This window comes from Pan troglodytes, chromosome 1 (genome assembly GCF_028858775.2).
Source record: "Pan troglodytes isolate AG18354 chromosome 1, NHGRI_mPanTro3-v2.0_pri, whole genome shotgun sequence".
In the NCBI taxonomy this organism is placed as follows: Eukaryota; Metazoa; Chordata; class Mammalia; order Primates; family Hominidae; genus Pan; species Pan troglodytes.
Window position 1 is genome coordinate 13,266 of NC_072398.2, and position 12,426 is coordinate 25,691.

The 12,426-nt window shown below is 53.3% G+C and overlaps 2 protein-coding genes across 2 annotated transcripts; both read right to left on the reverse strand.

Moving 5' to 3' along the window:
* Window positions 1-802: 802 nt before the first annotated feature.
* Window positions 803-2,014, reverse strand: LOC134806929 (putative uncharacterized protein FLJ44672). Its single transcript, XM_063789779.1, has one exon. The coding sequence runs from the start codon at window positions 1,788-1,790 to the stop codon at window positions 939-941; it is 852 nt and encodes a 283-aa protein (XP_063645849.1). The 5' UTR covers window positions 1,791-2,014; the 3' UTR covers window positions 803-938.
* A 133-nt stretch (window positions 2,015-2,147) lies between these two features.
* On the reverse strand, window positions 2,148-4,756 carry LOC112207492 (putative uncharacterized protein FLJ46235). The gene is given in 6 exon segments (XM_054661109.2): window positions 2,148-3,330; window positions 3,332-3,417; window positions 3,419-3,460; window positions 3,462-3,624; window positions 3,626-4,012; window positions 4,478-4,756. Coding segments are annotated over 5 exon segments (819 nt in total). The 5' UTR covers window positions 3,937-4,012; window positions 4,478-4,756; the 3' UTR covers window positions 2,148-3,113.
* Window positions 4,757-12,426: the final 7,670 nt, after the last annotated feature.

Consider the following 12,426-nt stretch of genomic DNA (forward strand, 5'->3'; position numbering starts at 1 on the left):
TTGAGAGTGGGGACAACTCTGGGGAGGAGCCAGAGGGCAACAAGGGCTTTGGTGGGAAGGTACTTGCACCTGTCATTCCTTCCTCCTTTACTCCTGCCGCCCCTTGCTGGATCCTGAGCCCCCAGGGTCCCCCGATCCACCTGCAGCTTTTGGCAAAGTCTATGCTCCCACCCTGTCCTCCCCCTACACATACTCGGATGCTTCCTCCTCAACCTTGGCACCCACCTCCTTCTTACTGGGCCCAGGATCCTTCAAAGCCCAGGAGTATGGTCAAGGCAGCAGAGCGGGCCCCCTATGGCCCCTACCCCTGGGGATGGGGACCCACGGACGCCTTCCAAGGCAACCTGTTTCCTCCCAATGGATCCTGCCACCTTCTGGGGCAAGAGACCTGAAAGTGTGGGCGACCTGGAGCTACCAGGCTCCTCAGTCATCAGGGTCCCTCCCAACACTAAGGCTCTCCTAGGCAGGAGCTGGGCTGAGCCACCCGGGGGGCAGAGGGGGGCTGGACTCAGGTGAGTATGGGGGTGGGGGCTCCTGCACTTCGACACAGGCAGCGGGAGGGTTTTCTCCCCATTCCCTCTGCACTCCCAACTTGAGCTATACTTTTTAAGAAAGTGATTCACCCTGCCTTTGCCCCCTTCCCCAGAACAGAACACGTTGATCATGGGCGATATTTTTCATTGTGCCAAAAAGTTGCCATGACCGTCATTAAACCTGTTTAACACCAAATAATCAGTAAAATAAAATAAAAAATTCGGGCTTGGTGCAGAAACTCACCCCAAATAAATCACCTACCAAAATATTTACATAATGGTGGAAATATTCCAAAATTCAATATTTTGGGATTTATACACAAAAGATAAACAAATTAGAGGCCAAGAGGCTGCCGGAAGGGAAAAACGGGGCCTGGGAAGGCCGTTGTGAGGAATGAGCTGGGCCTAAAGAGGCCGCTGGCAGGCGGGAGCTGGGCCTGCCGAAGCGGCCGAGAGGCAGGAGCTTTGGACTCGGGAGGCCGCAATGAGGCAAGGGCTAGCTGGGCATGGAGAGTCCGCTGTGAGTCCGCTGTGAGTCCAGGCCCATGCAGGCCTTCGAGAGGCAGGAGGCCGGGCCTGCAAAGGCCCACTGGAGGTCAAGTTCTGGGCCTGAAGAGGCCACCAAAAGTCAAAAGCGGGGCCTGGGAAGGCCGCCAAGAGCCATGAGCTGGTCTGGGCTGAAAGAGGCCACTGGGAGGCAGGAGGAGCTGGGCCTGGAGAGGCTGACTCGAGGAAGTTTTGCACCTGGAGAGGCCGCCGAGAGGACGGAGCTGGGCCCGGGAAGGCCGACTTGCTGCTCTTCCAGGCCCAATTCCAGGCCGACTTGACGACGACTTGGGCCTGCAGAGGCCGCCGGGAGGCCGGAGCTGGGCCTGGAGAGGCCGACTTCAGGACGATTTGGGCCTGCAGAGGCCGCCGGGAGGCCCAAGCTGGGCCTAGAGGAGCCCACCGACCTTGCCATCGGAGGGCAGGAGCTGAGCCTGGAGAGGCCACCGTGAGGCCTGAGCTGGGCCTGGGGAGCTTGGCTTCGGGAAGTGGTGGGCCTACCAGGGCCGCTGGGAGCTGGGCAGGAGCTGAGTCCAAAGACGTTGTTGGGAGGCCAGAGTCAGGCCTGGAGACACAGCCGGGAGGAAGAGCTGGGCCCGGAGAGGACGCCGGGAGGCTGCAAGTGGCTCTGGAGAGGCCGATTTGAGGAGGCCCGGCCTCAGCCTCCCACATGGCGGCCTCTGCAGGCACAGCTGTTTCTCTTGGCTGCATCTCCCACCTCCCAGGAAACAAGCTTTTTTGGCTCAGCTCCCGCCTGCGTTTGTACACCCCGAAGTTTCGGCAACCAAGCTCTTCAGACCCACATCCCGCCTCCCAGTACCTGAACAGTCCCAGCTCCGGCTGGAGAACAGAGTCTGTAGGCCCCGCTGTTGCCTCAGAGGGGTGTCTCCAGGCCCAGCTCTCGCCCCACCGCGACCTCCCAGGCCCAAGTCCCTGCCTGCCTCCCAGCAGCCCACGTGCGACCCTGCTCCTCCCTCACGGTGGCCTGTTGAGGCAGGGGCTCACGCTCACCTCTCTCAGCGTGGGAGGGGCCGGTGTGAGGCAAGGGCTCACACTGACCTCTCTCAGCGTGGGAGGGGCCGGTGTGAGGCAAGGGGCTCACGCTGACCTCTCTCAGCGTGGGAGGGGCCGGTGTGAGGCAAGGGCTCACGCTGACCTCTCTCAGCGTGGGAGGGGCCGGTGTGAGGCAAGGGGCTCACGCTGACCTCTCTCAGCGTGGGAGGGGCCTGTGTGAGGCAAGGGCTCACGCTGACCTCTCTCAGCGTGGGAGGGGCCGGTCTGAGGCAAGGGGCTCACGCTGACCTCTCTCAGCGTGGGAGGGGCCGGTGTGAGGCAAGGGCTCACGCTGACCTCTCTCAGCGTGGGAGGGGCCGGTGTGAGGCAAGGGGCTCACGCTGACCTCTCTCAGCATGGGAGGGGCCGGTGTCAGGCAAGGGCTCACGCTGACCTCTCTCAGCGTGGGAGGGGCCGGTGTGAGGCAAGGGCTCACGCTGACCTCTCTCAGCGTGGGAGGGGCCGGTGTGACGCAAGGGGCTCAGGCTGACCTCTGTCAGCGAGGGAGGGGCCGGTGTGAGGCAAGGGGCTCACGCTGACGTCTCTCAGCGTGGGAGGGGCCGGTGTGAGGCAAGGGCTCACGCTGACCTCTCTCAGCGTGGGAGGGGCCGGTGTGAGGCAAGGGGCTCACGCTGACCTCTCTCAGCGTGGGAGGGGCCGGTGTGAGGCAAGGGCTCACGCTGACCTCTCTCAGCGTGGGAGGGGCCGGTGTGAGGCAAGGGGCTCACGCTGACCTCTCTCAGCGTGGGAGGGGCCGGTGTGAGGCAAGGGCTCACGCTGACCTCTCTCAGCGTGGGAGGGGCCGGTGTGAGGCAAGGGGCTCACGCTGACCTCTCTCAGCGTGGGAGGGGCCGGTGTCAGGCAAGGGCTCACGCTGACCTCTCTCAGCGTGGGAGGGGCCGGTGTGAGGCAAGGGCTCACGCTGACCTCTCTCAGCGTGGGAGGGGCCGGTGTGACGCAAGGGGCTCAGGCCGACCTCTGTCAGCGAGGGAGGGGCCGGTGTGAGGCAAGGGGCTCAGGCTGACCTCTGTCAGCGAGGGAGGGGACGGTGCGAGGCAAGGGGCTCACGCTGACCTCTCTCAGCGTGGGAGGGGCCGGTGTGAGGCAAGGGCTCACGCTGACCTCTCTCAGCGTGGGAGGGGCCGGTGTGAGGCAGGGGCTCATGCCTCTGGGCAGGGTGCCAGAGGCATGGGCATCAACAGGCCACCGTGAGGGAGGAGCTGGGCCGCACGCGGGCTGCTGGGAGGCAGGCAGGGACTTGGCCCTGAGAGGCCGCCGTGGGGTCAAGAGCTGGGCCTGGAGAGGCCCCTGGGAGGCAAGAGCGGGGACCTGCATAGGCTGTTCTCCAACCATTGCTGGGCCCGTACAGGCCACCGGGCGGCAGGAATTAGGCCCGAAGAACTTGGCTGGAGAAAGTTCGGGGCCCACAAAGGCGGTTGGGAGCTGGGCAGGAGTTGAGCCAAAAGAGCTTGCTTACTTGCTGGGAGGCACGGCCGGGAGATGCCAACTTCAGGACAACTTGGGCCTGCAGAGGTCGCCGGGAGGCCCAAGCTTGGCGTGGAGGAGCCCACCGACCGGAGACCATTTGGGGCCTGCAGGTGCCATCGGAGGGCAGGAGCTCATCCTGGAGAGGCCACCGTGAGGCCTGACCTGGGCCTGGGGAGCTTGGCTTGAGGAAGCTGTGGGCTGTGGATATTGGATATATCCAATATCCGATGGAGCTGTGCCTGTGGAGGCTGTTGTGAGGCAGTAGCCTCATCTGCGGAGACTGCCGTGACGTAGGGTATGGGCCTAAATAGGCCATTGTGAGTCATGAGCTTGGTCTGTAGAGGCTGACTGGAGAAAGTTCTGGGCCTGGAGAGGCTGCCGGGAGGTAGGAGCTGGGCCAAAAGATTTAAGCACATTTACATTTATTAGGGACTTTATTTCCATTATTACAATATATAATAATATATTTAATATATTAATATATTTAACATATTAATATATAATAAATATATATATTTATTATATATCCCATGTATATAATAAATATATATATTTATTATATATCCCATGTATATAATAAATATATATATTTATTATATATCCCATGTATATAATAAATATATATATTTATTATATATCCCATGTATATAATAAATATATATATTTATTATATATCCAATGTATGTAATAAATATATATATTTATTATATATCCAATGTATGTAATAAATATATATATTTATTATATATCCAATGTATGTAATAAATATATATATTTATTATATATCCAATGTATGTAATAAATATATATATTTATTATATATCCCATGTATATAATAAAATAATTATAGAACTCACCATAATGTCGAATCAGTGGGCGTGTTAAGCTTGTTTTCCTGAAACTGGATGGTCCCACCTGAGCGTGATGGGAGAAAGTGACAGATCAATAGGTATTAGATTCTCATAAGGACAGCGCAACCTAGATCCCTCACATGCACGGTTCACAACAGGGTGCGTTCTCCTATGAGAATCTAATGCTGCTGCTCATCTGAGAAGGCGGAGCTCAGGCGGGAATGTGAGCAAAGGGGAGTGGCTGTAAATACAGACGAAGCTTCCCTCACTCCCTCACTCGACACCACTCACCTCCTGCTGTGTGGCTCCCTACGGCTCCATGGCTCAGGGGTTGGGGACCCCTGCTCAAGTGCATCCAAAGCGACCCTTCCCAAAACAGTCTTCACAGTGGTCAAGGGCAGCAACCACTTAGCTCCCAAGGCATGTGCCTCAGCTGGCATTTCATCACAATCAACAGTAAGAGGTAGCTTGAGTCACTGTGAGGTCACCTACTGGAAATCACCAGCATCCCATTTCCCACTGGCAAAGAGCTCAGCACTGCCCCCTGGGAAACCAAACCTATGCCCAAATCCCATCTGTGTGGGTTTACCTCCTGGGACCCTTCCTAACATATTAGTCAGAGTCCAATCAGGAAGCATAAACCACTCAAAAGTTTAAAGTGGTAAAATTTAATATGGAGAATTATTCATTATAACAGGTGAACAGCATAATGAGAGATTGGCTAGCACAAAGTAAAGAGAACTCTAGAGAATATGGGACTAGCCCAGGCCAGGCATGGTGGCTCATGCCTGAAATTCCAGCCATTTGAGAAGCTAATGCAGGAGGATTGCTTAAGGCCAGGAGCTAGAGACCGGTCTGGACAACACAGTGAGACCCTGTCTCTATCCAAAAGAAGAAAAAAGTTAGCTGGGAGTGGTGGTGCACACTTGTAGTCCCAGCTACTCGGAATGCTGAAGTTTGAGCCTGGGAGGTCAAGGCTGCAGTGAGGCATGATTATGCCACTACAGTCCAGCCTGGTGACAGAGCAAGACCCTGTCTCAAAGAACAAAACAACAACAACCATTTACAGACAGAAAAGAGATAGAGCTAATAAGCTGAGGAAAGATGTTGAAATGTGACAAGTAGAGTAACATGAGGTCTTTTGTCTATTTAAAATAATCAAACAAAAAATGACTTACTAAATTATAATACCCTGTGCTGGCAAAGGTGCAGTGAAATGGGCACTTTCTTATACTATGAGGGGTGTTTAAATTGTGTATAAGCCTTCCCGGGTAAAGCCTGTCAATTTTTTAAAATAATGGAGACAGGGTCTCACCATACTGCCATACTGCCTCCTCCAACTCTTGGCCTCAAGCAATCCTCCTCTCTTAGCCTCCCAAAGTGCTAAGATTATAGCTGGGAGGCACCCAAAACCCTGTCGATTTACATCAAGGGTAATGAGAATGTCCATTCACCATGACTCACAGTAATCTTACTTCTGGGGAGACAATTCAATCCAAACAAAAGATCATCTGTACACACACAGTAAAAATCTGGGAGTAACTGAAGACAGAGTTGCTAAGTGAAATAAGAAACAGTTCTAAGAAATTAAACTATGGTATCAGTAGGCACCTGGTAAAAGGTCAGTTGATGTTAGCTGCTACTTTTTTGTTGTTTTGAGACAGGGTCTCACTCTGTCACCCAGGCTGGAGTGCAGAGGCCTGATCATGACTCACTGCAGTCTCAGCCTCCCTGGGCTCAAGTGATCCTCCCACCTCAGCCTCCCAAGTAGCTGGGACTACAGGAACATGCCACCACACTAGGCTAATTCATGTGTTTTTCTGTAGGGATGGTGACTCCCCCTGCGTTTCCAAGGCCTATCGCAAACTCTTGGCCTCAAGCCATCCTCCTGCCTCAGCCTCCCAAAGTGTGGCGATTACCAGTGTGAGCCACCACACCTGGCCAGCTGCTACTTTTAGCAATATTATTATTATTATTCCACTCAATTAAAAATTATTATTTTCAAGGCTATGCAACAGTACGTATCCTACAGCGTAATTGTAAAAACATATACAGTCGTCGTCCCTCAGTATACAGAATCAGTTCCAGCCCCCCATCTCTGCATATACCAAAATCCATGCTTACTCACGTTTCGCTGTCACCCCTCTGGAATCCACGTATACAAAAATTCCAAATATTAGTTGGGCATAGTGGCAAGCACCTGTAGTCTCAGCCACGTGGGAGGTTGAGGTAGGAGGATCGCTTCAGCCTGGAAGGTTGAGGCTGCAGTCAGCTGCGATAGCGCTACTACACTCCAGCCTTGGACAACAGAGGGAGACCCTGTCTCAGAAAAAAAATAAATAAATAAAACAGGTTAGAAACTGTAATGAGGTCTGCTGGGCAAAATTCCATATAAGCAAAGTATAAATTAATAAAGCAAATCGTGATAAATTAGTACGATTGACTTTCTGGAGTTTCTGACAATAAAAGTAAGGAAAATGCAGAACACAAAGACAGAGAGTAAAAAGAGAAATTAGGAAAGCATTCTACATGTTGAATAGGAAGACACTGGCCATGTTCGTGCAGCGGCAGTATGTCGTGACATGACATACCTTGGAGAGAAGCTAACAGATGAGGAAGTTGATAAAAATCATCAGAGAAGCAAAATACTGGTAGCGACACTCAAGTAAACTACGAAATTTCCATAACTTATGTCAGCAAAGTGGGAATACTGTACAGTGCGTGTTGAAGTTCCTATACAACATTGTTTACCTGCCTTTTGTTTGTTTGTAAGGAATGTATATACTAAAAGTTCTTCTTGCTGTCAAAAGAATATGTGTGAATAAGTCATTTTAACTTATTCTTCTGTTTTTCTTTTATCTTCCTGCCATCATCCCACAGCCTTACTTTAGAAATTTCTTTTTTAGAAAATTGAACAAGTGCTCCTTGTGGTGGCAAATACCTCGAGGATGGGAGGCAGGGGTGGAAGGGTCACTTGAGGCCATTAGTTTGAAACCAGCCTGGCCAACAAAGTGACACCCCATGTCTACAAAACAATTTAAAAATTACCCAAGTATCATCATGTATACCTACAGTCCCAGCTACCTCAACTTACGGAGAAAGTTCAGGGCCTGGAGAGAAGGCTGGGAGGCAGGAGCTGGGTCTAAAGAGGCCATTGTAACGATGGAGCTGTGCCTGTGGAGGCTGTTGTGAGGCAGTAGCCTCATCTGCGGAGACTGCCGTGATGTAGGGTATGGGCCTAAATAGGCCATTGTGAGTCATGAGCTTGGTCTGTAGAGACTGACTGGAGAAAGCTCTGGGCCTGGAGAGGCTGCCGGGAGGTAGGAGCTGGGCCAAAAGATGTAAGCACATTTACATTTATTAGGCACTTTATTTCCATTATTACACTGTAATATATAATAAAATAATTATAGAACTCACCATAATGTCAAATCAGTGGGCGTGTTAAGCTTGTTTTCCTGAAACTGGATGGTCCCACCTGAGCGTGATGGGAGAAAGTGACAGATCAATAGGTATTAGATTCTCATAAGGACAGCGCAACCTAGATCCCTCACATGCACGGTTCACAACAGGGTGCGTTCTCCTATGAGAATCTAATGCTGCTGCTCATCTGAGAAGGCGGAGCTCAGGCGGGAATGTGAGCAAAGGGGAGTGGCTGTAAATACAGACGAAGCTTCCCTCACTCCCTCACTCGACACCACTCACCTCCTGCTGTGTGGCTCCTTACGACTCCCTGGCTCAGGGGTTGGGGACCCCTGCTCAAGTGCATCCAAAGCGACCCTTCCCAAAACAGTCTTCACAGTGGTCAAGGGCAGAAACCACTTAGCTCCCAAGGCATGTGCCTCAGCTGGCATTTTGTCACAATCAACAGTAAGTGGTAGCTTGAGTCACTGTGAGGTCACTTACTGGAAATCACCAGCATCCCATTTCCCACTGGCAAAGAGCTCAGCACTGCCCCCTGGGAAACCAAACCTATGCCCAAATCCCATCTGTGTGGGTTTACCTCCTGGGACCCTTCCTAACATATTAGTCAGAGTCCAATCAGGAAGCATAAACCACTCAAAAGTTTAAAGTGGTAAAATTTAATACGGAGAATTATTCATTATAACAGGTGAACAGCACAATGAGAGATTGGCTAGCACAAAGTAAACAGAACTCTAGAGAATATGGGACTAGCCCAGGCCAGGCATGGTGGCTCATGCCTGAAATTCCAGCCATCTGAGAAGCTAATGCAGGAAGATTGCTTAAGGCCAGGAGCTAGACACCGGTCTGGACAACACAGTGAGACCCTGTCTCTATCCAAAAAAAAATGAAAAAAGTTAGCTGGGAGTGGTGGTGCACACTTGTAGTCCCAGCTACTCGGAACGCTGAAGTTTGAGCCTGGGAGGTCAAGGCTGCAGCGAGGCATGATTATGCCGCTACAGTCCAGCCTGGTGACAGAGCAAGACCCTGTCTCAAAGAACAAAACAACAACAACAACCATTTACAGACAGAAAAGAGATAGAGCTAATAAGCTAAGGAAAGATGTTGAAATGTGACAAGTAAAGTAACATGAGGTCTTTTATCTATTTAAAATAATCAAACCAAAAATAACTTACTAAATTATAATACCCTGTGCTGGCAAAGGTGCAGTGAAATGGGCACTTTCTTATACTAAGAGGGGTGTTTAAATTGTGTATAAGCCTTCCCGGGTAAAGCCTGTCAATTTTTTAAAATAGTGGAGACAGGGTCTCACCATACTGCCATACTGCCTCCTCCAACTCTTGGCCTCAAGCAATCCTCCTCTCTTGGCCTCCCAAAGTGCTAAGATTATAGCTGGGAGGCACTCAAAACCCTGTCAACTTACATCAAGGGTAATGAGAATGTCCATTCACCATGACTCACAGTAATCTTACTTCTGGGGAGACAATTCAATCTAAACAAAAGGTCATCTGGACACACACAGTAAAAATCTGGGAGTAACTGAAGACAGAGTTGGTAAGTGAAATAAGAAACAGTTCTAAGAAATTAAACTATGGTATCAATAGGCACCTGGTATAAAAGTTCAGTTGATGTTAGTGGCTACTTTTTTGTTGTTTTGAGACAGGGTCTCACTCTGTCACCCAGGCTGGAGTGCAGAGGCCTGATCATGACTCACTGCAGTCTCAGCCTCCCTGGGCTCAAGTGATCCTCCCACCTCAGCCTCCCAAGTAGCTGGGACTACAGGAATATGCCACCACACTAGGCTAATTCATGTGTTTTTCTGTAGGGATGGTGACTCCCCCTGCGTTTCCAAGGCCTATCGCAAACTCTTGGCCTCAAGCCATCCTCCTGCCTCAGCCTCCCAAAGTGTTGCGATTACCAGTGTGAGCCACCACACCTGGCCAGCTGCTACTTTTAGCAATATTATTATTATTATTCCACTCAGTTAAAAATTATTATTTTCAAGGCTATGCAACAGTACGTATCCTACAGCGTAATTGTAAAAACATATACAGTCGTCGTCCCTCAGTATACAGAATCAGTTCCAGCACCCCATCTCTGCATATACCAAAATCCATGCTTACTCACGGTTCGCTGTCACCCCTCTGGAATCCACGTATACGAAAATTCCAAATATTAGTTGGGCATAGTGGCAAGCACCTGTAGTCTCAGCCACGTGGGAGGTTGAGGTAGGAGGATCGCTTCAGCCTGGAAGGTTGAGGCTGCAGTCAGCAGCGATAGCAGTACTACACTCCAGCCTTGGACAACAGAGGGAGACCCTGTCTCAGAAAAAAAACAAAATAAAACAGGTTAGAAATTGTAATCTAACCCTAACCCTAACGCCTTAACCCTAACCTTAACCCTAACCCTAACCCTTCTCTAACCCTAAACCTAACACAAAACCCTAACCCTAACCCCTAACTCCTAACACCTACACTAACCCTAACCCCTAACCCCTAACGCTAACACCAAACCCTAACCCTAACCCTTAACCCAAACCCCAACCCCAACCCGAACCCTAACCAAAAACCCTAACCCTAACCCTAAACCGTAACCCCTAACCCTAACCCCTAACCCGAACCCAAACCCCAACCCCAACCAGAACCCAAACCCGAAGCCTTAACCCTAACCAATAACCCTAACCTTAACCCTAAACCCTAACCCCTAACCCCTAACCCGAACCCTAACCCTAACCAATAACCCTAACCTGAACCCTAACCCTAACACCCTAACCCTAACACCCTAACCCTAAAACCCTAACCCTAACCTTAAAACCCTAACCCTAACCCTAAAACCCTAACCCCAACCCCAACCCTACCACTAACCCTACCCCTAACCCTACCCCTAACCCCTAGCCCTAGCCCTAACCCTAACCCCAACCCCAACCCCTAACCCCAACCCCAACCCCTAACCCCAACCCCAACCCTAACCTAACCCGAACCCTAACCCTAACCATATTACTCATGTAATTTTGGGTGTCATGTGTGCATTAGGAATGCTACATTTTTGTTCCGACGATGCAGTTGGAACCAGCAATGCAGCCCCCCGCCTTGGGAGAATCTCGGTGCGCAGGATTGAGAGGCTTTTGATTTCCCGTTTTCCACACTGAACCGTTCTAACTGGTCTCTGACCTTGATTATTCAGGGCTGCGACCGTGAAAGATTTTATTCGCCGTCCATGCGGCCCCAAGTTGTCCCAAAGCCAGGCAGTGCCACCAACATCTCTGCTGAGAATGCTGCTCCGCCTTTACGGTGCCCCCCAGGTCTCTGCTGAGCAGAACACAGCTCCACTCTCGCAGTGCCCTCCGCCCACCCACGTCTGACCTGAGAAGAACTCTGCTCCGCTTTCGCAGTACCCCCGAAGTCTGTGCAGAGGAGAACGCAGCTCCGCCCTCGCGATGCTCTCCGGGTCTGTGCTGAGGTGAACGCAAATGCGCCCTCGCAAAGACACGGCGCGCCGGCGCAGTCGCAGAGAGGCGTGGCGCGCCGGCGCAGGCGCAGAGAGGGGCGGCGCGGCGGACCCGGGCAGGCGCAGAGAGGGGCGGCGCGGCGGGCCGGCGCAGGGGCAGAGAGGGGCGGCGCGGCGGGCCGGCGCAGGCGCAGAGAGGGGCGGCGCGGCGGGCCGGCGCAGGCGCAGAGAGGGGCGGCGCGGCGGGCCGGCGCAGGCGCAGAGAGGGGCGGCGCGGCGGGCCGGCGCAGGCGCAGAGAGGGGCGGCGCGGCGGGCCGGCGCAGGCGCAGAGAGGGGCGGCGCGGCGGGCCCGCGCAGGCGCAGAGAGGGGCGGCGCGGCGGGCCCGCGCAGGCGCAGAGAGGGGCGGCGCGGCGGGCCCGCGCAGGCGCAGAGAGGGGCGGCGCGGCGGGCCCGCGCAGGCGCAGAGAGGGGCGGCGCGGCGCTGTTGGGGAAACGCGGCGCAGGGCATAGAGGCACGCCGGCGGGTCCCCGGAGGGGAGAGGTCGCTGGGCGAGCGGGAGTGAGGCACGGCGCAGGCGCAGAGACGCACGTCGCTGAGCTGACGGTGGCAGGGCGTGTTGCAGGCGCACAGTCGCACGCCGCCGGGCGGGGAGCGCGGGGGTGGCGCGGTGCAGGCGCAGAAACACGTCCCCGGCGGCGCGGCGCAGAGACGGGTGGAACCTGAGTAATCTGAACAGCCCGGTTCGGGCCCCCCCTTGCTTGCACCCGGGCACTACAGGACCCGCTTGCCCACGGTGCTGTGCCATTGCGCCCCCTGCTGGCGTCTAGGGCAACTGCAGGACCCTCTTGCTTGCAGTATAGTGGCGGTACGCCGCCTGCTGGCAGCTAGGGACATTGCAGGGCCCTCTTGCTCACATTGTAGTGGCAGCACACCCGCCTGCTGGCAGCTGGGGACACTGCCGGGCCCTCTTCCTTGCAGTGTAGTCAGGGCACGCCCTCTTCTGACCGCTGGAGGCACTACAGGATCCTCTTGCTCACAGTGTAGTGGCAGCCCGCCCCCTGCTGGCAACCAGGGCACTGCAC